General features: G+C 41.0%; 2 protein-coding genes across 3 annotated transcripts; one reads left to right on the forward strand and one right to left on the reverse strand.

The window, feature by feature from the left end:
• Positions 1 to 3,300: 3,300 nt before the first annotated feature.
• Positions 3,301 to 15,877, reverse strand: si:dkeyp-120h9.1 (Y+L amino acid transporter 2-like). The gene is made up of 12 exons (XM_044052513.1): positions 15,523 to 15,877; positions 14,010 to 14,234; positions 13,412 to 13,587; positions 12,933 to 13,075; positions 11,654 to 11,779; positions 10,564 to 10,708; positions 10,217 to 10,340; positions 9,183 to 9,286; positions 8,959 to 9,055; positions 8,712 to 8,861; positions 7,343 to 7,526; positions 3,301 to 5,494 (listed from the first exon to the last, which is right to left on the reverse strand). Exons 2-12 carry the CDS (start codon positions 14,136 to 14,138, stop codon positions 5,400 to 5,402), a joined length of 1,473 nt encoding a protein of 490 aa, XP_043908448.1. The 5' UTR covers positions 14,139 to 14,234; positions 15,523 to 15,877; the 3' UTR covers positions 3,301 to 5,399.
• stmn2b (stathmin 2b) lies at positions 15,832 to 26,316 on the forward strand. 2 transcript variants are annotated; one of them, XM_044052514.1, is made up of 6 exons: positions 15,832 to 15,903; positions 18,639 to 18,858; positions 24,459 to 24,554; positions 24,651 to 24,826; positions 25,318 to 25,509; positions 26,145 to 26,316. In XM_044052514.1, the coding sequence occupies exons 1-6, from the start codon at positions 15,847 to 15,849 to the stop codon at positions 26,202 to 26,204; spliced, it is 801 nt and encodes a 266-aa protein (XP_043908449.1). In that variant the 5' UTR covers positions 15,832 to 15,846; the 3' UTR covers positions 26,205 to 26,316. The 2 variants fall into 2 exon arrangements, with proteins under 2 accessions (XP_043908449.1, XP_043908450.1); XM_044052515.1 differs by having other exon boundaries at positions 24,654 to 24,826.
• The last annotated feature ends 786 nt before the right edge of the window (positions 26,317 to 27,102 follow it).

Raw genomic sequence — 27,102 nt, forward strand, 5'->3', positions numbered from 1 at the left:
CCAAAAAGCATACACACACACACACAAAACAAGGCAAAAGACATAAAATGCCCAAAAATGTCAAAACTAACCACAGCGATGCAAAACGTGATGCAATATGACCTCAAAAACACTGCAATGTATGTTTTTCTCAGTTTGGTTCCAATGTAGGACAAACAAGGAGCATTGAAATATCTATTGTTTGTATAAAAACGAGTGTGAATCACCCAGTGAACCCCCCCATCATGCAGATGCATGTTGATAAAACGGTCACATCACTGCGTGTGACGTCTCACGTGTAAATCTTCACTTCTGGCCGTGGCATTAGCTCAGATTTTATGACGCGTGCAGACAGGGGAGATATAGGAGTTTATGTCACTAATCTGCAGCGTGATGGATCTTTTTTTTTTTTTACAAGAGCAATATTTCACTTTCACATCAGTCTTAACTGACACACAGGAGGAGGAGGAGGAAAAGGGCCACTCAACGTGGGGGAACGAGGAGGAACGTGAAATATATTATTTACAATAAATCATAGCTACTATTTGCAGCAGAAAATACATGAGGATATTCTAAAGCTGGGCAATATATCAATCGTCATATGGCGTTTGTGTACGTCTTCTTGGTTTTAAAGGCAGGTGCAGCATTAATATTGAAGCATTTAGACAAACATAAAGATATTTATGACATCAAATCAATTAAAAATACATGAAGTAGACGTTAAACGATACCAGAAGCCTAAGTTAGCTTTTTAACTATGTGTTAAAGTAGAATTTCGACCATATTTCATTGTCTTACATGTACAAATATCCTTTAATGCGCATTGGAAAGCTAGATTATATTACAGTATGTTACAATGTCCAGTGAGGAGCACAAACCTTGAAGAGAAAACTTTTGAGTCCAGCTTCCTGTGTCCTCTAAATCAAGACATAACAAGTCATATCTCATACTATAAGTTGGGAGATAGCCCCAAAATATGTAGATATTATTTATAAGCCATATTGCCCTGCTCTAGGATGATCTCATAGCAGCAGCAGACTCTGTATAAGTTAGTAACACCTGGCTTTGACTCAGTGGGGATGACCTCACCCAGAGCCTCTCAGGCTGACATCAGCACTTAGACAATTAACAGAAAACACACTTGAAGGAACATGAAGTATAAAGATGGAAAGATAAATAAAAAAACATCTACTTTGTCGTTTATTCACTGCACGGTCACTTACGAGTGAACTCCCTGTGGTAGACATGAGGCCTCCAGGGTCGATTCCGTGTCCACTTCAAGCGTCGAGGAAGCTCCATGATGCCGAGCAGGTGCCAGCGTGCGACGGCCACTCACCCATCAAGGACCAGCGCTGCAGCTCTTCTGGCCATTCCTGGGGCAGATGCTCCCTCCAGAGCATCAGTGAAGCAAAGTACAAACACAGCAGCCTGGACCTTTGTTAGTTTTAACATTTCACTTTGTCGACAGCCTGTCCTGCTCTGAGGGAGAGAGAGAGAGCTGCTGATACATTAGTTAGTGCGGGGCTCGGCTACATTCCCCTTCCACTGCTTTATCTTTAATGCATGAATCAGTGGAACCCAACTCCAGCAGTTGTGTGCAGGGGACAGAGTCAGGCCTCTCCACAGGAAGGAGCACCTATCACTGGCAGCGTCTGAAGCACAGTCCACACCCTGGTGAAATGTGATGCCTCTGCACTGAGCCACCAGGGAGGCAACGGACAGGAGAAGCAGCTTTGCTCGTCACCTGAGGAGGTCAGTCATAGATGCCAGGGATAGTTTCAGGGCGGACAACGAAACAAAAAACACAAAACTAAAAACAGTGTCCAACATTTATTACAAAAGAGAAAAACACATAAAAAAAACAAAACATACAAAATATTACTTGGAAGATTTCGAACAATGCCAACTGTTTCTACACACTGCAACTCTCCAGATGTCATCAGGAGACTGAGCTGCAGCAGCTGTGTTGTGTTTCACACACGCTGCTCAGGGAGAGTCTGACTGCTTCTGTTGGAGCACACACTTGCAATATCAGACATTATTACTATTATGAGAAACCAAAATCAGGATTGTGTGAAGTCCTACTGAACATCCGTCAGCAGTTGAATCCACTACAAAAACTTTCCATGGGAGCTTTTTGGTGTTTTCAACCATAGTTCAAATGTTTGCCGACGCCTTGTTCTACTTGTGTCTTGTGCTTCTTCTGCATCGCTCTGCGTGCAGTGTGGGAATGTCGCCACAAACAATTAAACAAAAAACATGTCAAGTCATGTGGAGATGATCTGCCTCATGAGCATTTCTGGATTCATTTGTTTTATATTTAAAAACTTACACGCTACAGCTTTGCCCTCACTGAATGTAAATGCACTTACTGCTATACTAGGTTTGAGTAATTGACAAAATGTTAAAACTATTCCCTAACAATAATTGCTTTCAGCTTTGTCCCATGTTTACTAAAAAACTACTTTAACTTCTGTAATGGATGAAATGCTTGATCCTGGACAAGGAATCACGACGAGAGACAAAACAGTGAAAGAATCCAGACTCAAATCCTTGAGATGCACTTAAAATAAAGAAACGGATTGAATCTCAGAGAGCTTGTGCTGCACTGATCTGCTGTGGCATAGCATGTGGTTTTCATTATTTTCATCAGAATAGTGTTAAGTGTCAGATATTCAGTCTGCGGTGTTGTAAAATAAAAATAAAATATTTTATAGATTTGCAAATAAAAAAGGCAAATCCTGGTAAATGTCAAAAATGCAACAACTGCCAAAGAAATATTTGATGAAATGTACAAAGTGTAAAATACGGTAAATGTACATGTTGCAGCTGATTATTCCTCACCTCATTCTTCCCTTTCAAGTATGTTGGATAATCTATGTCACCTTCAGTTAGTCAACACTCAAAGGATAACGAGTTTGTCCATTGTGGACTACTGTAAAAACATGGTAGTTCAAAATGGGTCATTCTGGCGCAAAGGAAAAACTACAATTCATACAATAAGGTGACTGTATAAACTTTATACAATCACCTAAATGAATTAATGAATAATTTATACTATAAAGTAATCATGCATTCATCTTCTACTGCTTTACCCTGCTGGTGCCAATCATTTCAGCTAAATATTACACATGGCAAATTGTTTTAACTGAACTTCGGTAGAGAGATGCTGAGTAACCAACTGGGATTTTAAAATCATCTGCATCTGGATTGTTAATTAGTGAAGCTGCAGGGTCTTTATATGTGTGTCTGCATACAGGTCAAAACACAGACACACAAAAAAGCATGTTAATGTTTATCTCACACCAAGTCAAAGTCAAGTGTTTACAATGCACTTTCTGTTCAGTGCGTTTATTAAGATAAAAACACACAGTACACTCATGCCTTACTTTGGGCATACACACACTTCCTGCAGTCTAGAACATAATAATAAATAAAAACAATGAACCGAGCAGACACACAGTTGTACACAACTTGGCCAACAAACATCAACCTGACCAGAAATAAAGTTTGGTACCCAAAGAAATGCATCATTCAAGTCCTGTGCGTTTTCTGCGTATACAACAATTCATAACATGACGATATAAATGGGAATAGATATTCTTTACTGCATATATATATATATATATATATATATATGTATAAATATGTATATATGTATGGCACATAACACACAGCTGACTAGCTTGCATTTAAATGTTAAAGCAACATTTAACACATTATGTGTTTTTCTATTGGCTGGTGTTATGAAAGTGGTTAAGACAAGACTCTAAATATAGTTAAAACCCGAGTCCCGATCGTTTCCAACTGACAAACCAGTGATTTGGCGGACCACAATCACAGAAGGCACATACACAGGGTCGATAAGGACGACAAAACCACTTGTAGTTCTACACACTATAGCATTAATGTTCTCACTTTGCAACAGGCTCACGACACTGTACGTAGAAAGACTATCAGCCTCTTAAAGACCTTTGGTTATGTACTGTGGATAAATGATCCAAGACCGCGATTTAGACATCACATTAAATACCCCACCTGTGATACGCTAAAGACAAGAGTGAGCAAAACGATAAACCGACAAAAATCAGCAATTTGTGCACATCAGCAAGATGAATCCTGAGGTATGTATCAATATAGATCCTACTCTGAAGGAAAACAAGCCAGACTCCTCATCTGGTACATGTGCTTAATCTAGACAGTCATGGCAGTCCCATCAATGAGTGTAAATACACGTACTGTAAATGAAAACGACAAAAACACCCGCTGGAAATGGACATTCCAATGACACTTGGGGAAAACTTTGCTGCTGGTCAATGGAAGTCCATATTAGCTACCACTAGGAGGCACCAGAAATCAAACATAGCCCTGAAGATACAAATGAAGGATTTGGCTGAAAGCAGATAAATTAAATATGTTCTCATTCCACACAAAAGCACAATATCCTGTAATCCCACAGGATTACCACTCCTCAAAGAGAACACCGTGAGTCGACAGAAACACTACCGAGACCTATTCCCTAAACTAAATCCTAACAAAACCTCTTGTGTAATTTTGGTCCATCATCACAACAACAGATTAGAATAAAGCTTTAAATCAGCAAGGTAGATGTGCAGCAAATCCTAAATGTACAGAAATGCCGTCATTCATAGCACTTTCTGCATTCAGTTTCTGGCTGCTATACCAGTATTGTTTACACTTATAGTTGTGGGTGAAGGAGATGTAACAATAAGCACCACAGGCCGATAATGCCCTAAACTATTTGTTTAAAGAAAGGGTTCAGGATTAATTTGAGTGGTCCCAAGATAAATCAGAGTGGTTTAAACAAATCTAAAGGGCTTCTAACTATTTTTCCCCCTAATCACAGCTTTTTTACTTGTGAAATGTATTGTCCGAACTGACATTTGCCACCTGAGGCCAGTGGTTACTTCATTTTAAAAGAATCATTATTTATTAACATGAGGGACTTAACAGCTGAAGAACATAAGGATTTTGAGTGAAAGGACTGAAAAGTCAGGAAGAAACAAAAGGCATCGGCCACAGCTAACACCATCAACACGACTCCAACAACCTCCTATGAATGAGTCAATCCTCAGTCAACTCACTCTAACCCGGGTCATCCATTTCTGTGTGTTGCAGTGTCACTGTAAGGCTTCTGGTTAGCTTATGTGTGTGTGTGTGTGTGTGTGTGTGTGTGTGTGCGCCTTGTGCCACCATGTGAAAGTACAGCTTGAGCAGTGCTGTGAGTTGGAGGGTCATCGTGTACAAATCAAATTCATCTTTCTCTCATTCGTGTGGCAAACGTTCTCTTTTAAATACATTCAAGTCTTACTCGTCTAAATGCTGATTGTCCGCAGCGTCTTTCTTCGATTCATCATCTTCACAACGCTCTTGGTTCTTTAGAGTCCTTTCACGCTTCATCATTCTATCTTTTCAGGGTGAATGTGGTCCAGATCGATGTCGGTCGAGGCCGGACAACACATACACAGCTTTTGGGTGATAACAGAGATCATATCTGTAGTGACAGTAGAGAAAGAGAGAGAGAGACAAGACATCTTAATGGAAATGGAAAAACAGACACCTGATAAGCCTTTATGGTTTTAGGATGAACTTCAGAGACGTGCCAGGCGGCCTCCCAAAGGGCACTTTTAGTACATGTTAACAGACAGTAGGAGTTGACAAACCCTTCATTCATGACCAACCTGTCAATCTTTGGGACTTCCTGTGGATCCTGAAAATGAAATACACCTTATGCCTAATGTTTGCAAATGAGAGTCAAGCCTTCCTCACTGTTTGAGGCTCTACAAATAAAGGCAATGGATGGAATGGAAGGAAGTATTTATCTTTCCATTGATTAAAGACAAGTGTATGTATGTTACACAACCAAACTTGAGCAACCCAGTGTTAACATTCCTGTTTGACTTCAGTCTGTGGTTGGAAAGCACAGGGGAGATGTTAATTCCAGTGCTGGAGCTATAGCTGCTTCAGGCTAACTCTCTTTCTCCTACAGTCAGATAGAAAGCACACGGATACTCTGCTCTCTGGAAGAGTCTGGGTATTTACTTCAACCCACAGGCCAAGAACTAAACACATTTGTGTCCCACGTAACTTTGGTAGCATTTGCTCTGCCTGGTCACCAGCTTCACGTCTCACAGGACTCTTTAAGGCGCTGCTCCACTCTTACAACAATGAACTTAATAGTTAACTTTCATCAATGGCACGACGTATGATCGAGTCATTTTTAAATGTGTTTTTCCTTGAAAACAGGCCACATGCCTTTACCCAGTGTTGTTATGAATTTAGTGCAGTTCTTAAAACAAAAGGCAAAGCCCTGTTTAATATGCCAGTTTGCCTAAATAAAGTAGTATTTCGGCTTTTCTTCACCCATAAAATAAATAAATAAATAAATGAATGAATAAAATCTCTAGGGTTTTATGGAGAATGGTGAAATGAAAGAGAAAATATCCAGTTAGCGGCAGTTCTCTGGGAGAAAATGTGTTATTGATGCCAGAGGAGAATAACAGAAAGGTAATGCAACAGTGACTCATAACCACTCCAAGTTCCAACCAAGACCATATTTGAAGTCACACCTTAAAGCACATCGAGTACAGCAACACAGTGAGTGCATGTCAGAGATACAGATTCATTAATAGTGAGTGTACATTGAACTTTACAACACTAAATCACAATCCCTCTTAATCACTTACTTATCTAACAAAAAGAGTCACTTGTATCCACAGTAGACGGCGTAAGAAAGATTAGTAAGCTACTTAACACAGAAATGTACTGTACTTAAATAACTCTGAAATTCCCATGAGGATAGAAGCCTCATTGTGCAGTTTTATGTGACGCATAATACAAGCTCAGTTTAAGCAAGGCCATTTTATCTGTCTGATGTATACATCAGTGGATAAGGGAAAGTGTTTAGAAACTATTTCTTAACTTTCTTTTTAAAGTAGTATGAAACTTACACCCTCAATGGTCAGCTGTTTCCCACCATTTCTTCCCCCCAACTGGTAAAGAATTACAATTTACTAAGAATTAGACATGGTGTACACCTGGATCTCTTTAGAAAACAATTAGGGGCAAGGCCATTTTGGGTGCCCACAAGAACCCCTAAAAATGGTCAGTTGTTTCCCACCATTTCTTCCCCCAACTGGTTTTAAAATACTATTTTGATAGAATTACAATTTATTAAGAATTAGACATGGTGTACACCTGGATCTCTTTAGAAATCATTTAGGGGCAAGGTCATTTTGGGTGCCCACAAGAACCCCTAAACCCCCAAAAAAACAAAACACTATGCTGACAAAGCCTCCCCAATACATACATCACAATATCAATATCATCTGAAAACTCTTACTTAGTATTTTTCCAAGGAATGCTGGTCTGGAGCTTTGTGGCAAGTGGAGGCAGAAGTAGTAGACTGGTGCACCAGACAGTGCCACAGCAATTCCAACCAGAGAGTTGATGGTGTCGCTGTAGAGAGGCACGACCACCAGGAATACACTGCATATGCAGTAAGTGATTGGGAAGAACAGAGAGAGCTGCAGGAGTGAGGGGGGAAGGGGAGTGAGGTAGAAGGCAGGAAAACGGTGGGAAGGAAAAGGTAGCAAGATTAAAACGATTACATAAACAAATATCAATATAAACCACAACCTATTAAGTGCTCAGCCAAAGACAGTCAGTGCTCTGACCAATCACATTCACCAAATAAATCACATAAAACATGACAATGACAGTTGTGCAATCAATTGTCACAATCATTTTCCATTTCCAGGAACAGTTTTCATTTTATTCTATTGGATCTATTGGATCACTCAAGTGCTCTGGACAGGTTCAAATCTTACTTATCCGATCAAACATTTCTAGTACTCCCCTTAACAGAGACCTCCAGAGTTGTGGTGTTGTCCAAGGCTACACCCTTGGCCCCTTGTTATTCTATACAATAAATACATACCACTTGGTTATGTCAAATGTAAACAAAAATATAAAATCTAGTTATCTGACACTGAATAATATAGCACTAAAGTTGATGTTTATTTAAGAACCAATGAGGAAGGTAATTCTAATTACCATTTACATGAACGGTCAGAAAGGAAGTGCTTCTTCAAAGGGTCATCCAAGCTTTTATCTTATTCTGATTACAATAAACTATGAAGTATTATTATACCATAACCATAAAACTACCTCAATCCTTCAAAAACAAAAACATATCACATTAACCCTTGTGAACAACTTCATGGTTCAGCCTCCAGCTACAAACATACATTACTGCTCCTGCAGGCTCTGCAGCTTGCAGTACAAGTACCCTCTTTTAAATGACTACATTATTTTTTCCTCCCCATACTACACTGTGCAATCACTTCATCACATCACAAGTTGAAGCCAAAAACCCGTCCATTTCACCTTTAAATTTTTTATTTAAACCTGCCGATGTCACTGCCATGCACAAACAGACTCACCACAGATAGAGGGATGTTATAGGGGAGTTACTGAACTTAAAACTCATTGAGCTGCAAAGGAATGGTGCGCTCAAAGCAGCTGTAGGTACAACAACCTTACTCGGCGTAAACAGTCTACAACGTACATTTTGACATTGATCTACTGCTGTGAGCTGTTTTTCTTCCCCGGGAAAACTGACTCTTTAGCATTCTCAGTTCCACTCATAGGTAAAGTGACTGTTGAAAAAAGAGGAAGTTTGAATGGCGACATGTATTTTTTCTTTTTACCTTGACAGGTCTGGGCAGATCAGGAGCTTTGAAACGAAGGTAGATCAGGCTGGCGATAGAGAGGCCGATAAACAACCAGTAGTTAAAACTAAAATAGTTGATCAGCTGGAAAACATCAGGCACAGACAGGTACAACAGAGACATGGCACCCTGGAAAGAGAAGACAGAGAATATGATTTGTGTTAAAGAAAAGTCATCTGAGGACACCAGTGTCACTTCAAAACCCACTAAAATATGCGATACCTACATTGAAAAGCAAGGCAGGAATCGGAGTGAAACGCTTGATGTGGATCATGCACAGGACATTAGGTAGGTGGCCTTCTCTGGAACCAACAAAAAACAACCTGCAGCACAAAATTAATGAAGATTATGATGATGCTGATGACATTCAATAAAAAGGAATAAGTTTTGTTCCTGCACTTCAGAAGCAAAATCTAAAATGGGTCACATTATTTAAGTGTGTTTACCAACCTGGAAGCAGCAATGATAGAGGAGTTGAGGCCTCCGTAACAAGAAATGGCCACAGCCAGAGGGATCAGCCAACGAGCCCAGCCCAGCACCTCATCTGCAAAAGTCTGTAGAAACATTTAAACAAAGTGTTTGCATTTCACATCCTGATAATACTTTATGCCAGCAATAAGAAAACAAAATGTGTGTTACTATTGTTACGATCCTGTCAATTCCTCTGGGGCTTTGTCCCTCTGTGTATGCTGTGTCTGAGTGTGTTGCAGGGAGTGGGCCTAATTGGACTGATTGACAGGCCTATAAGGAGACAGATCATGGGTCTGCTCTGGCGATCTCTACCCTGTGTGCTGCCCTGCTTTGAATATTTGATTTTGAAGGGAACGTGAACTATACCAATCACATTATAGCGTGATTTCAGAAAAAAGTCTTTAGCAGAGACAAACTGCCATGAAAAATATTTTGCCAAGTGCTATTAGGTTAGCTACAGGTGATAGCATTCTGAGTAAAAAGCACAACTCAATACTGATGTCATCGTTCACTTAAAGCAAATACATCAATAACTTGGACTTATCTGACATCTAGTGATGAAAACATGAATATTACATAAATTCAATAGTGCACAGAGCCAGTACATTGTTAAATGGAATCACTGAAACCATTAAACTAAATACTCCCAACAAAAAAGATAATCAAATACCATTGACAACAAGCCTAAATACAACTCTGCACTGAGCACATCAGCTTCCCAGGTTCCTGTGCGGTGCGCTAACCTCTTTAGCTAAATGAGGTTCCTGTCATCATCTCAACTCCTACAGTCCCAAATAACCGAGAGCGAGTGCCGAACCAGATATTAGTGCAAGCGGCATTCAGCCAGACTGAAAGAGATGACGGCAGGAGACAGGAAGGAAAGATGAAACCTGCTGCTCCTGAGAGACTGAGCAGATGCTGTCAAGTCCTGTGATGTACTAATTAGCTTTATAACCCAGGTTTTTACTGCGCACGACAACTGCACTGTGAGTTTATGATCTTCAGACACTCACCACAGCAACAGCTTCACTGTTGAGTACTTTGTCTGCATCCATGACCACGTAATAAGCTATGTTGGTCAAGATGTAGATCACTGTGACAATAGGCATCGAGATAGCGATGGATAAGGGCAGATTCCTACAACGTCAAAGGAGAAAGTGGTTTACATTGACTTAAAAACACTCACAAAAAGGTATACAAAAGGTTAAAACATGATTCTAGTGAGTGAGAGGCAGACAGAAATTATAGATTTAAAGAAATATTTAAAGACATTAAAGAAACTTAACTGAAGTTATGAATTTAAATAAATGATCAATGGGGAAGGAAAAACAATTTTGCTTGAAAATATCACTCTCCAAACCTCTTTGGGTTCTTGATTTCCTCTGTGATGAAGTTGAGTGTGTCCCAGCCTGAGTAGGAGTACAGTGCTGAATAAAGGGCCAAAGCCATGTCACCAGGATTCAGCTTGGACCCTTTGAATGCATTTTCAAAGTTCTGGTCAAAACCTACAACAACAAAACATGGGTTTATTAACACAGGATCAAGGGTTCAAGTTTCAGCCACCTGCAAAAACTTATTAGACTCAAGTATTATTTCAATACAGTTTCCAACTAATACATGCCAGAACTAGGGATGGGTACCAAAACCGAGAATTAAATGGGCCCTGGGGGAAAACTTTGTTGTACATGTGTAAATGTTTGTGCTGCCAACAGTATTTTGTTTTTTAATTGCCGCTTGTCTGCGACAGCTTTTTGCCATTTTCGCTGCAGATGAGAGATTTGTGTGTGTCTGTCCCAGCCTGCTGCCTGTTTGTCACTCGCTCACACACGGATGGCAAACCAACACAAACACAGACCCTCTACCACTAAGTCCTAGTGGAAAGAGCTAAACGTTCCTAAGTCTGGTTATATTCCACCAGAATTTATGCAATCAACAATTGTTGCCACAAGTGCAATAGCAGTTTTGCTTGTCAAGGTAGAAATACGAGCAATTTCAATAAAAAATGCAGTGTTCGACAGCTTACGAGTTAACAGTAGCTTTTAGTTAGTGATAAGATTAGCTATCGGTTGATAAATACTGTCTGAATAAATAAGACATTAATAAATGTATTGATCGAGTCTGAGCATCGAGCTCCTTCAAGTAAATACATTTGTTGAATTAATTATAGTTTGGTTTTCTTTGAGCATGAGAGTCACTATCAATGATAGTGTGCTGTCCAAACATACTATTTAAGCATATTAAAACAAATATTTTATTTTATCAACATTAAACTTCAAAATAACTGCTTTAAAATGTCAATTTCAGTTCTCCTAAATGTTAACAATGGGAAATATAATATTGTTTTTTTTTTTGTTAAATTCTTCCTCCAAAAAAACAATAGAATAAGAGTATTCAATTCATTTCTTTAAATCATACAAACAATTGGAAAGTGAAAAAGCAGTTGTTCCTACCTTGTGCCAGCTTCACCAGACCAGCAATAATGATGACAATAAGAGCTATGACCTTGGCTACGGTGGAAATGACCTGAAGGATGGCACCCCATTTCACTTTCATACAGTTCACATAAGTCAACAGACCTGGAAGAGACAAATGAAGAAAACGGCAATTAAACCAATGTTATCCAATTCAACCAACCTACTCTCAGGTGTTTATGCATATAATTTTATATTTTACCAAGAGACAAAGAGCACAGTTGAGTTCACATGAGTGATACTATATCATTTGTGTTTACATAGAGAACGATCTTTTGGATGTAAGAATTTAGATGACGGAGAACCTTCACATATTCTTTTTTCCTTTTCTACCTGAGATAGTCCCCCCTCCCCCATGTGTCTGTGTAAACTCTCTGTGAACTTGGGTGATTAATTGCTCTGGAAGAGTTACACAGCTTTGGGCCAGTTCAGTACATTTTACTAATTAAGTCTTTTTTGATTTGAGCAAACAAATAAGGATGGTTATCATGTAATGTTATCATGTTGGACGTGTTGCAACCTTTAGCAGCAACATTCTGGTGACAGGCTCTGCAGATTGGGAACACCATGTTTTTTTTTTTTTAAATGCAGACTTGTTTGATGGGTATAATGGATTACTACTTCCCTCAGCCATTTTCCAGCTCTTTCACATGCCTGGTAAGCTGAATGTGGGTGACATGCCTTGCCTTCCCGCCCACGCCCACACACACACGATGTGACTTCCATTGCGACTCGTGAGTTATTTACCCCTACCCCAAATATTCCAGACCACCTCTTTCAAATTCTTGTGGTTAATCCGGACATCCCTACTCAGGGTTATCGCAGCCATTGACCAGACAAAGCTTTGAACCGACAATTGGCGTAATAAGAAAGAAAAAAGAAAAAACTATCCACAACCTCTAATATGCAGTTTGCCCTGTTGATCCAACGACTTCATGCATGCATGGCTTTTACCCAAACTATTTGCTAGAGACTTGAAAAGTAAACAAACCAAACAGGTTATATAGGTTGACAAGCTAAACATGAATATTCTCAATATTATGGGTCTTCTCATGTGCTGTGAGGGTCAGTAAATAGTGACACCAATGCACTTACATCAAATTAGAAGCAATATATACCCAACCCTTCACCCATGTTTCGTACATGATCATGGCTAGTGCAGGAAAACAAACACAAGAGCCCAACCAGTCATGTAAACACATACTATTAACAGCTTAAATAGAGAATACAACTGCATTAAGTACAGGTGTAAACTTACATATAATGGCAGCAGCAATTAGACGGACAGCAACGTAGGGGGCTATGCAGCTAGGGTAGAAAGGCTGGACGAGGTAGTTGGAGAAGGTCAGGGCTATCACTGCCTGACAGGCTGGCTCTACTATCAACAGTGATGTCCACAGTCTATAAAAAAAGTTATTGATACATATTTATTACCACAAAACATATGAACGTACCAACTACAATTTAATAAAACAACAGTGATCAATGGTGAATATTTTGGGCAAAGTCTTTTGCTACCATTCAAGTATTGTACAAGGAATGCTTGAGAAGGAATTAATACACTGAATTATGTGAAGTTCATATACAACAAAAAATTAATCACCAACAAGTATCCCTACATGTCGACAATTAAGATTCACAGGATAATTATGCTTAATATCTGTGTGTTTCTATTGTGTATTGTTTGGAGGAATATAGGTTAAAATGCAATGAACAGATAGGAGTGAACGTGCATACCTAATAAAAGCTAAGAAACCTCCAAAGGCCTCCAGGATGTAGGCGTAAGACGCCCCAGATTTATGTATGGTGGTTCCCAGCTCAGCATAACATAATGCTCCAAACACAGAAAATACCCCTCCAATGGCCCACACAACCAGGGAGAGGCCAAATGAGCCTGTGTACATTAGGACGCCCTGAGGGGTACAGAATGTGTATACAGTTAAAACAAAGACATGTACCGTAAACAAGACACATGAAAAGCAGCAAAAAGCACGAGGTGAAAGTGTTCGGTGTAGTTTTCATTTTTCAACACAATAAGCTCTGTTTCTTAACTATTGTTAGCTATTTATTTGTTTACATGATTAAATGTTTTGTACATGAATGCCAGGCTGCTCTGCAACAAACTGCCTCCGTAGAAATAAATAAAGTTGTATTATCAATTTTAATGACAATCAGACAAAAATATTTGATATTTTGTATAATATTTTTATATTCCCAATTTACCATCGGCGTAAATATTAACAGTAGCATATACGTATTTTGCAATCAAAACAATAATTCATCACTCTCGAAATACATTTAGATCAGTTTAATACAAATTTTCAGAGGCTCCTACCTTAGGTGAGACAAAGATGCCCGAGCCAATCATGTTTCCCACAATGAGACATACACCATGGAGGAGAGAAATCTCCTGCTGCAGCCGCACACTACCGCCCTGAGAGGCTGTGTCTCCCTCAGCACCCATTCTGATTCACAGCTTTCAGGCTCAATTCGGCTGAGCTACCAGGATAGTGACGTGGAGTGACGAAGGGGACCAACAAATTCCTGGTAGCACCACAGGCTGAGATGGGGTGATGAAAAGAGAAGCAAAAAGATTGTGATAAAAAACAGGCGTGTCACTGAAAGGCAAAACCTGTCTAGCCTAAAAAGCCATTGTTGAAACCAAGTAGTTGGTCACTGGCACGACAGCCCTCAACAAAAACTAGAACATATCGTCTTACAATAGCACATGCATTACAGTGGATAAAGTATTAGCAAGTGACCTTTTTTCATTGTTACCTGTATAAACCCTTGAAGAAGCCTGGGACATGGACACAAACGGGGGGCTACAATATCTTATGAATATGTTCTCAGTTAGTCTTTCCCACTGACATTTGTAAACTGCTCTTGCGCCGTACCAGAGTCCATTGAGAACATTTTAGATTACGGCACACAGTGGTTGTTCATCCACAGGTGTGACTCTGTAGCCCATCAGCTTCTGTGTGATTAAGTGCTGATATTCTCTATTGATTTGTGAGACAGTGGACAGTTCAATACAAACTTCAGTGTCCAGCCAGGAGTGGTTGTTTAACAGCGAGAGAAATCAGCAAATACATTCCAAGATATGATTGATAGATAGGCTCCGGTTATTATGTAAGGCGTGCCATTTGTTAAATAGCTAAAGTTCTCCTCTTCTGTCCCTGCACGCAGCCATGTATTAGTGAGGTGACGTCCTTTAGAGGGACATGCTGTGTGTCCTATTATGGTACCAATGAAATTATTAGCTAGCATCTGGTCTGTGTGTCATTAGTTTATCTAAGACATCCCGGTGGGAGTTCAGGATTCTATATCGCCACAATGACGCCTTTTGGTTTTTTTCTTGGTTTTTTAAGGGAACAGAGAGAAAAGATAGGACTCGAATTAAGTTTGAAGAAACGGTTTCTAATTTTACTGTGGGCTAACTCGCCGAGCGCAAACAGGATGGAGAGGTGGACAGTTAACTACTTTGAGGTCACATTGTCTCAGCTCCGACTGTTCAATATGTACACAGTACGTCGACAATGGTCATTTAACTATTAGCATGGTGAATGTATTATGACGGTTTGACTTTACGAACGGGCACTGATGTGGCACGAGTGGAATTGTTAAAAGCATTAGCATGGGACAAGCATGCCAAAGTAGCAACCAGAAGCTAGCTTACACATGTGGACGCAGAAGAAATGATGCTGCTGCTGCTGCTGATGATGACAAACACGCTAACATCATGTGACTCTCACACACACATGTGTGGACACGTTAGCATCTCTCTACCACGTCCTGACCTACGACGCTCCTCAAACATGTGCAACCTGAAGAAAGATTATATTTACCGTTCAATGCGGTGCCTCTTCTTGAGTTCTCGTGGAAGAAGAGGCTGGGTGTTAGCCCGCGTTTCTCTCTTCTGTGTGAATGGCACTGAGTGAAGTTCCCCTGTATGTTAAGCCCGGGCTGTTTCTGTAGCTCCTCCTCATAAACCACCAGAGACAGGGTGGCAGCACCAGCTGCCCCCGCTGCCAATCCGAGCTGAAAATTATACAACGAAATGTACACTAACACCTACAGAAACGGCGAATAAAAGCGACAAAGAGGTACAGTGTCTCTTCATCATATGGCGGATAGTATATACTTGACACGTATACAGTTACGATTAGCTAATGAGGGCTCAGTCTAGCGGACGGATCTACACATGGAGCGGTGATACGGTCAAGCAGGTATGCGGATCGTTAATATCGTTAACTAAGTGTTTGTGGTTCAATAAAGAACATCCACGAGCCAGAAGCGAGGGACGGTTGTGACGCTCCAATATTTAATGACACAATCAATCTAACAATTGTGAAAGACTAATCTGACTAATAATGCAGACTTATTATTAAATATATATATTTTTACATTTTAATTAAAACGTTTAAAGTTGTACTAAAAAAATGACATTTAATTTGTAAATCTATATTTACTGATTAATAAGTATAACTAGTGGCGTGCAGGGGGGTATCCATCCATCTTTTACCCTTTATCCCCCTTGCACATGAGGGTCACAGGGGTCGCTGGCTAACAGCATTTAAATATACATTTAAAACATTTCTATAGGAGTGCCTTTCTAGTGGAGAAATGTGTTGCAGTGCCCTATAAGATGCCCTTGCATATGGGTGTCCTTCCATTCAAAAAGGATGCCATTATTATGGTTTGTATTTACAGAGTGCTCTTCTAGTCGGCCGGCCGGTGCGTTCAAACCGAAAGAAATTTGGTTTGGAACCTGAAATGTTGCTGCAACTGCTGTTAAAATCAGCAGGAAGTAGAGGAAGTATAGAGAAAAAGGGCTGGTGTTGTGTTTACTTCTGCCTGAGTAACGCCCTCCCACTTCCTCTTAAACTGGTGGGAATCAAGGTCCTGAGACTCCAGAACAGAACCAGAACCAGAAACATGTCTGTCTGAAAGCACTTATAGAGGCCACATAAAATTCATTCCCCTTTGGCCCCAGGTCGCACTTTCTAACATGCCCCTGCCCTTCTAAATGTCTGCGCACGCCACTGAGTATAACTGACCAATGCATTTTTTGTAGGTAGGTAATGCATTTTTTTTCTCAAACTTTTCTGCAAATAAACTGAAGTCATTAGTTTGCTTTCCCATCAAACATGATTATGTGATGACGATCAGAGGCACCTTGTATTGCTGACAGCCTCAATGAGCAGGTAATCATTTCTGTATCCAGCCTTTAAAATGATGGGTAAATTAGTAAAATTAGGCTGAAAACTAGAAAAAAAGTAAAATAAGCAAGTCATACACATCAAATGGCTCTTGCAAGAAGTTATTTTCTCCAAGCCTCTATAATCTGAGATTTGCTGCCTCCTGCTGGTTGCTGCTCCACCTTATCATCTTGCCAGATCCTTGACCACCGGTATTTTCTGCATTTTGAAAGAAATAAGAACTGTTATGATTCGATGCTGTGTGAATCTGTACTTTTACACGGAGTCTTAAGGAGGGCCTTGTTTTGCAGTTTGTAGATACTCCACATAAAGACTGGAGGAACCAGTTCATCTGTCTCAGTCTTAATCCTCCACAATGTTATCATTCCACACGATTTTACAAGGGACAATCAAACCATATGATTATAAAAGGGTCTTTTGTCAAAGTGCCATTGCTCTAGACTCCTTCTTCCTTTCAGCACCATGGACAGACAGCAGATTTGGAACGTGGCCATCTCCACAGAGAAACAAAGAGGGAAACACCCACTGCTCTCAAGTGGGGCCTGAACTCTCCTAATCATGTGGACAGTGGTTTGGTTCAGGCCTTTGACTGGAGAGGCGCGTCAAGGCGCGACTGTGGTACCCAGTGCACGTAAACGCTCGTTACTGTAGTAGCGTCAAACGCAGTCAGATAGTGCTGCGAGACTTCCTGTTTACACATTTCAAAATAAGGTCCTTTAATGCATGGTGCGTCATTGTAAGTCACACTTCGGGTGTGCAGTAGGGACAGAAACACAAATGGATGAATGACGCTAAAATGCCAACAAGTCAATTGTGTGGTATAAGCTAAATAGAAATATATAGACAAGAAATAAGATGATAATCAGAAAAATAAAAAATAAAAAGTATCACTGTTTTGGGAAAACAAACAAACATTAAAAAAAACATGCCATGCGTCTTACCTTGCCCAAATTGCTGTTAAGGAAATAAATACAGTGTCACATGACCCACTTACTTACTTGCATCCTATAGCCAAACAGGACACTCCTCCTTTTTACTGGATAGTACTGCTTCTGTTATTGTATGTAAATATTCATAAAACATTTATAAAAAACATGTTTTCCAGTAGCTATCCAGTGTCCAATTTTATTACCGACCTGCAGACTTTACAAGGATCCAGACTAAACAAACATGTGGTGTCAGACCCCACTCAATACGTCCCTGGCAACAACCTCCCAAGAAGACAGTGGTCAACCCTCAATAGATTCAGAAGTGGACAGACATGGCCCCTGCTTGGCCAGCCTTCACAAATGGGGCAGTAGCCCATGCAAGTCCATTGTGTGCTTGTGGAGAGGAGCAAACAATAGAACACATCACTGAAGCTTGTTCTCTCCACAGACTGAAGGGAGGGTCGCTCGCTCTGCATACAGTGGATCAGGAGGTTATTGTTTGGCTTGAGGACTTTGCATTTCACTAAATGAATAAGTTATTATTATTATTATTATCATCATCATTATATTATCATTAATAGTGATATTATTATTATTATTATTGTTGTTATTATTATTATTATTATAATAATACACGTTATTTGTATAGCACCTTTCATACAAGGATTGCAGCTCAAAGTGCTTCACAATAAGGGTTAACCCTAACCCTTCAATGCAATGTGACCCCAACCCTAACCAGGACACACCCATGTGGTTCTCCATTGTTTTTTTGTTTGGTTTTTTTATTACTATTATTTTGCTTTTATTGTGAAGGTTCCGATGGCGACACTTCCGATCACGTCCTGGATATTTAGCGCTGGCTTCACACAGCCTATACCAGACCACCAGGCGCACCAGCATCTCTCGTCTCTGCTGACTCAGTGCCTTACCAGCAGCTCCTCCACCCTGAGATACAGCATCCAGCAAACGACGCACACTCCTCCGGCCAACCCGCCCCGACACCACCCTACAAAAATGGCAAAGACAGCAATCGGTGAGTTTTGCACTTCACATATAGGCTGTGTATGTATATATATACACATGTATATATTCCGATATCAGATATAGCGGCGTCGCAGGTCGGAGGATACTGCGATGCTGTGGCGACACCCATGGCACAAAAGGATGCTGAGGGGATGATGATGATGATGAGAGGGAGCGGTCAAACTCCCCTGCAAGTTTTTATTATATAATTGAATTTTCTGCAGCAAATTCCTGATTTACCTGCCTCCCTAAAAAACACTTTATATATTGTCCTCAGCAGGGCAGGAGATGTGAGCAGTGTGCACCATTTATGTCTAATCTGTCACATCAGTGACGCATCTTGATTTATTAAATCAAGGGTTAGGAATGAAGGAGAATGGATCCATGTAGACACAATTAAGGCGAGGTTCTTGTATTTTCCCCCTTACGCAGCAGCAGCAGCAGCAGTATTTTAGTCGCTGCCTGCCGCACCTGCCTCTCTCTGCCTGACTCACAGTCTGTGCAGCATAATGCAGCGACCCCACCCAACATCATCCCCGGTGCCTCTGCTCAAGCCCGCCGCTCTCAAATAGGTGTGAAACGTTTCACTGTGGCAAATGTCCTTATCAAAAAAAAACAAGCTTTTCTGCATATTCATTTTTGAGGCTGAATTAAAAGAGAGAGAGACAGCGAGAGAGAGAGAGAGAGAGAGAGAGAGAGAGAAAGGGGGGCCAGAGCATCCTTATTCAGATTCTTTGCCAGTCGATGGAAGGATTTATCCTGTGACTGCATGGTAATGAAATGTCGTTTTAGGATTATAAGTCTCCAATCCTGTTAGGAGGATTATTGACTGTCAAATGTAGCCTATGTATTTAATGCCTCATTATTAGGCCACAGTAGGGTTTTTTGTAGTAGAGTGATGCAGTATTTGGTAGAAACAAATGGGGAAAAAAACGTGTTATAGCAGGTGGGAGGGCCCTCATTTCTACTGAAATGGGCTGTTTTCCATTGCCTTATGGATATTTGAGGCCCATTATGTCTCGTGTGATCTGCAGGGTTTGAGGAAAAAGAACAACCATGGCTAACTAACAGTGACGACGTTGTGCTGGTTCTGAAATAAGTGTGTGCACAGGCTTAAAAGTGTCGTGTGTTTAGAGAACAGGGTGTTTGTTTTCTACTTGACTTGGCACTTGATAGATGGAGGTGCATGCAGACAGACAGCGGTAAAAGTCCTGCATGGCAAATGTGCTGAGGGACACCGGCAACTAAACCCTGGCTGTTGTACTCATTCCCCCTCTTCTTCCTCCTCCTCCTCATCCTCCTCCTCCTCCTCTCCCCTGCCTCCTCCTCTCTGCTCTGTGATCTGAGCTGTGGACGGGCAGAATGGGATGGGCAGATGGGAGCAGACGCTGGGAAAGAGAGCAGTCATCATCATGCCAGTTAGCACTCATCAGGCCACTGAGTTCATTTTGGACTCTTTTATTTCCTGGACATTCCTCATAATAAGATACGAAATACCTTGACTTTTCACATTTCCAATTATGCTTTAGAATACTGTTTATATGTGAAGTTGTGGAGATTATGTGGAGATCTTATAAAGCCTACATCACACAATACTGAATGGATTGGTAAGTCCTCAAACAAACAAACTAGTGCTTGGAACCATTCCCATGTGCATTAAGGCCTCTATACCACTTTACCTGATCTATATTTTGCAGTCTTGTGTTATCTAGGTGTGGTCATTCAGCCGGTGCTCTGAAATCAATTCCTTTGTACACATGTAGAACAGTGCCTTGGATTATAACACCGTCAATCTTTAAGCAACTATGAGTAATATTTGCCATTTTATCATTGAATCACTATTGTCATCATGGGCCATGTGTGTGAAGCTGAAGACTCATATTTCATCCTGATTTATCACTGTGTCTCATTGATCAGTGCAGCTCCCATGACTGGTTTGGATGACTGTTGCAGAGACGACGAAGTGACAGTCATTCTAGCAGAGATGATGCGGAATTAACTCATTATCTGTTCAATTATTATTATATCTATAGTTTCCTGATTTTAGCTCTGTTTTAGATCAGTGATCAGAGATGTTTTAATATTTTATTCATTCAGTTTGGGTGCACTGACCTTCATCTGATTGATTAATCAATAGACATCTTTGGATTTTAAAACATCACACAGAGATTTAGGAAACTTTGATTAGTGTTTTAAGTTAATAGAAAGTCATCTCTAGTTGCAGCGTTTATCTCCATGCAGGGACAAAAAGACATAATTCCAATGATTGAACCTGCCCCCGCTCACCTGGGTGCAGTAACATTTTACTTTAACAGCCAATTCTGCTCCAGTGATACCTCCATAATTGTGTAATGGTGTTGTTGCCATGTGGGCTTGCAGTAAAGGGCCTGTAAGAGCCCGACACAGCCTTTGCCAAGCCCATGCTGCTGTGAAGCTATAGACCCCAGAAGGACAGTAAATACCGTGATAAACAAGGACATAGTTTTATGTTTGTTTATAACCTTCCATATTTTTTCGCTTTTGTACTTTTTGAGTGTGGCTGAGAGAAATTAGGAAAGCAAAGGACGAACCCGGGGCGTGGTGGTGTGTGCTGTTACAGAATTGGGGCTCCCACTGGATGCAGAGTGTGTGGGAGATTAAATAGGCAGAAGATGGAGAACTCATCAGAAACGAAAAGGCATGAAATGAAGACGTGATGCAGAAGAATGTGCTGCAGGGGAAGAGGGATGCTCGTGGAGGAAGAGGAGGAGGAGGTTCAGTAGATACAAATGATCTGTGCTGTCACTGATGGATTGGAAGAGGAAGTGCAGTTTGCAGGCTGTGTGTCTGTGACTGGGACGAGAGCAGCAGGTCCCTGAAAGCCAGGTTTCAGATCTGACTGGTTGGAACCAGCCAGATGGAGTGGAAGCATTAGAGCGGTGTCGTCTATGAACAATGTTCTGCCTTATCTTATATTCTGATATAAAAAAAAGTGTGCCTAAATCTGTGTTTGCTGCTAGGGGAATGCACAGATTGTCATCCAGGAATCATTTATCATTTTTATGAGTTTGATCCACAGGGAGTGAGCTTATTACCATGGCGTTTACAGAGGGAAAAGATATTTGCTCTCCAGAGTAATAAAGTTACAATTTCATATTTTTTTTCCCCACTGCAGAGAAATCAGTATTTTTCTAATACGGATATAAAAGCAATATCTCATGCATCAGAGAGCCAAGTGCAATTTAAATTCACAGTGAGTGTTTTTCTTCCAAGATAACAAAAAGGAAAGAAGAATGATATAGATAAACACATAATGGAAACAATTTGGGTAAAAAAACTAAAGAAATTGTGTTTTTTCAAACTGGTATTGCAACATGTTTAGATTCCATTTTAATTGGCGTACAACACAGATTGCAGCCTTTTCAATTTGCCAACTGCATTGTTTCAAATTTCAATTTATTTTGGAAGATTTGACAGTAACATTTTAAAAAAGGTACCATTAATCAATTCATTGATCAAATAACACTGCGATTACCCACATTAAAGTATATCTCACAGGTGGGCCAGTTTCCAATAAGGATGCAAAGCAATTAATTATGAAAATAAAGTTGTGCTGAGCAGAGAAAAGGCTGCGACCAGAGCCTGGCAACCACTAAACAAGAATCTCCACTGATGTGCTCCATAAGCACTTAACCCAAATTACCTGCTCCACTGATTTGTTTCGGTCTGGAGCTGTCAAGTGGTGGAGCTTGTATGTGTGTGTGTGTGTGTGTGTGAGAAAATGGCTGCCGGGGTCTTGACGTGCACCCAGCAGCTAATGAGTGTGTGTGACAACCCTCCAAAAGCTCTGTTTCTCCCCCTCTTGTCAGCAGAAATGGTGTGGTCCACTAATTACAAACGAAAGTGCTATCCACCTGAGGTGGTGGCTTCCATTAGGGTGGAAGCAGCTTCCCTGGGGCTGTTTGATGGCGGCGGCAGGTCCCACTGGGAGCTGCTTGCATTACTACTTCTACTTCTCTCCCCGCGTCATCGTCGTCGCCTGTGATGTCTCATCAGAAAGTTGTTAGCTGCAACTTACACCAAGTATTTCCTCACTTGCCTCCATCATCTGCCACTCAACTCCTTCCCTTGTTGACACTCCTTTCATGTGAGCATCTGTCACCAGACAGACATGCCTTTATCTCCATGTGGAGCTAAAAGATTTGGGTAAAATATCACGTAACCCCCAACTTAATCCAATATATTTCATACACTGGAAGATGGCACATTGTCGCATGAAATAGCATCAAAAATATGAATTTCTAAACTCTAATGCAAGGATGAGAACCAACAGATGTGCAATTTTGATAATGATATCTCCATCTCACCTCCTTTCTCCCAATTTCCACATGCAGTGTTCTTTCATCACTATCATGCGTGCTCACGCCCACTTCCACTTCCTCCTCAGGGAGAAAGGGTTAACAAGGCCATCAGAGAGTAGAGAACTACATCTGAGAGTTGATCACATTAATGTGGCGTCTGCCAGTCTGCAGGGCAGAAAGTGAGACGGAGATAGAAGAAGATGAAGAGAGGGAGTGGGAGAGAGGGAGAAAGTGGAGAATAAGAGTAAGAAATAGGATTTGGATTAATCTTACTGTACACTGAACCCCACCATGGAGAAGTTCTTTCACAGTAAATCTATTCTTTTTTTTTCTTTGCTACTGTAAGCCTGTAAATCATCCGTCAGTGAAGCACAGTCAGCCCTGCAGGCCTTGTGCTCTCAGTGATGGATTATGCCATAGTGTTGGGGTATGGAAATCTGCAGCACCAGGCAGCAGTAGCAGCAGCGCCACCCTGACAGAACTGAGCAGCCATGTGCAGAAGCAGAATATGTTACAACCTGCAGTGTGTTGCAGATATTTTCTTTGCCGTTTTCCCTGCAGGGAGCTGATATTAAGTAGGTGACAGAAGCGCAGGAATAAAACAAATCAAGGTTAGACAAGGGTGGTTGTTTTCTTCTCTGTCTGCTCTTTGGAGCACCTTGTCCTTTATTTCCTGCTCAGCAGTTTGCAGGTTGCCAAATGCAGTGTGATCGATGCCAACTTTGCTCCAGTGTTATTAGCTTTTTGCACCATAAATGGAAAGTCTCATATTTCTGTGTGATGCTGATAAGCTAAATCCTCAGCTGTTAGCCGGGCCATCGAGCCACGGGCAGTGAAGATGAGAAACAGCCCAAATTACCTGGAGGGCATAAACTAATCTCGTGTTGTTTTATTTGGATGTAGGCAGAGAGTCGCTGTAAGACAGTGGGGAGATGGTCTGGCCACGTAAATAAATAATAGGCTGAAGTGAAATGCATAGCTAATGGTGTGTGGTGGATCCTGTGGGGAACGCAGCAGCATCTTTGCTGGTGGGGAAATTAGGACAAGCACAAGGACACATCCATTCCTGCTCTGCTGAAAACAAAGGCCACACAATCTCCCCCACACGTTCTTTAAAGTGATGTATAACTGTTCCTCTGACAATCACGGACCTCCTGTGGAGCGAGAATTGGGTTAATGATGTCTCATCTGTCTGTGTGTTAGTGGGTTAATGACGCTTCATGCTGTATAACAAACTAAGATGCAGTCATGTTTCACTTTTCCTCCGCAGCTTACAAAGAGAAGATGAAGGAGATCTCAGTTCTCTCGCTCATCTGCTCTTGTCTGTACCCCGAGACCCGCAAAAACATCATGGGTGACTTTGAAGGTAATAAAATGCACGAGTCACTTATCATCACACTTTTGCGGCATGCTTGAATGAAGCGGGGTTCCTTACTTGTTTCTTCTTTAATTTACACACAAGCAGACATGGACATCAAGCCCATTAACAAGCGGGCCTCAGGCCAGGCCTTTGAGGTCATCCTGAAGCCCACCTCCCCTGTGTCTGATGTCAACCACTGCATCACCAGCCCCCCAAAGAGGGACATCTCCCTGGAGGACATCCAGAAGAAACTGGAGGCAGCTGAGGACCGGAGGAGAGTAAGGATGTCTCCAATCATTATCGGCGCACCCAGCTGCCACATATCACTTTGATTTATAAGCCACAACAACGTAATACCTCATATTCCTGGAATACTTGACTTTCCGTGACTAATTGACAAATCTAATTTAATGTCTGGTTTGTTCTTGTCAATTGAGCGTCACATTGACGACTACTGCGGCTGCAAAATCTACCCTGCTTTATCTGCACTGGCTTATTCCTGCATGTCATTGATTTGCATGTCAATAGAGTCAGGCCAGCAGCTGACAAATCCAGAAACCCACCAATAAACTAATCAACCAATCAATAACACAGTTTGGCACAAAAAAAAAATCTTAACACCAGATGTCCAATAATGTAGGTCAAACATACAGTTCATTATAGAAATGAAAGAACATGTCATTAGAAGATGACAAGGAGAATAATAAATCACTCTCTTTCTATAGACACCTTTCTCCCTGACTCATCTCCTCCTCTCTTCCCTCCTCAGTCCCAGGAGGCACAGATACTCCGGGCCTTGGCTGAGAAACGGGAGCATGAGCGCGACGTGCTGCTGAAGGCCATGGAGGAGAACAGCAACTTCAGCCGCATGGCCGAGGAGAAGCTCCAGTTCAAGATGGAGCAGATCGAGGAGAACCGGATGGCTTACATGGCCGCCCTGATGGAGCGCCTGCAGGAGAGGGTGAGGAGTGGGGCGGTTTACACTTAGTGTGGTTTTGTATATATATATATATACATATATATGTATATATATATTTTGGGATATATATAATTTGGGATATATATATATCCCAAATTTAAATTATTTTTTATCTATCTAGTTATTTTCTAAATCTGGTGATCATAGCATGTAAAGAGCCAAACATCCAAACATTCTCTTCATATCTGACATTTCTCTCAAAATGTATGAATTTTATATGCACACAAGGTGACATGTTTTATAGTTCGTATTCATATAATTTGAATAATTATGGTCACATATTTGCTGCTTTCCTTTCAGTCGTGTAATCTGATTTTTTGTAATCTGAGGGATGGACTAAATCATGTCTAAAATGTTATTTAAAATGTTCACATTGCATCATTATTAAGCAGTATTTTGATCAAATGCTAAGTCATGAATATTGACTACTCTATATATAGGCATTGCTTTGAAGTCATTCATTTAGCATTTTATTTTATAGTTGTATAGTAGACCTACAAAAGCTATATTACAGTTTTTAACTAGAGTGAAGTCAGGTCAACAAACTAAAATGCTGCAGTGAGAAAGGAAAAAAAAGTATGTGGAAAAGAACACTTGTGTTTGTGTGTTTCTTCCAGGAGAAGCATGCTCAGGAAGTGCGCAGGAACAAGGAGTTGAGAGAAGAGTTGACCGCATGAGAAACCCCAACAGCTCCCACTTTCCACCTTAAAAATCTCCTCCACCACCCCTGACCCTAAGGAACACCACCCAACCCCTCCCCCCCACCAGCTTATCCTACATTTCCCTATACTTCTCAATGCCCCATACTGTGTCATACTACCATGAAACTACCACAGCCTGAGACACCGCCCCAAGACAGTGGGAGGTTCACAAGGTTCGAGTGGAAAACTAAAAATGCAAAAATGATTAAAAAGAAAAAAAAGAAAGAAATTCATGTTTCCCGCCCACTCTTCCCAAAAAAGAATGTTTTTGCTCCGTTTCAAATGAAAAGAAAAGAAAAAAAATTGACAAGTGACAGTGGGTATTGGTTTTTTGTAAATACTTCTTTTTTTGTTATATACAGTATGATACAAGCAGCAAAAGTATTGATTGCCGTGTGCCATTTTTATATATAAGTTTCTTCTCGCTGCATATTCTGTATATGGGTGTAATAATTTGTTCATTTCCCACGTTTTCGTTGGTTCATTTCAGCCTGAGAATCTTTTTTTTTGTTACAGTTTATCTTGTGTGGTAACAGACTTAGATGTTTGTCGTGAGTTTGACAGCTAGCTGATGTTTGCTGCGGACGCTCGCGTCCTCACAGGGCCCTGCATCCTGGCTCCTTTCCCTCTCGTCCCTGCAAGAGGACGCTGACTCATCCCACCCCCCAGCCACCCCCCTCTTAGATCTGGAAGCAAAAACTGGATCCGTGTTTGAGTGATTTTCCATACGGTTCTTGCCAGCGTTCCAATTAGTGAAGGGACGTGTGCAGAGAAGTTGGCAGAAGGGAAAGGGGACAGGATGCATTTCTGTGGGGACTGCGAGCCATCGCTGCACACCCATTCCTGTGAGGTAGATGGTGACCGTGCCACAGGA

Source organism: Solea senegalensis, linkage group LG20 (genome assembly GCF_019176455.1).
Source record: "Solea senegalensis isolate Sse05_10M linkage group LG20, IFAPA_SoseM_1, whole genome shotgun sequence".
Lineage (NCBI taxonomy): Eukaryota > Metazoa > Chordata > Actinopteri > Pleuronectiformes > Soleidae > Solea > Solea senegalensis.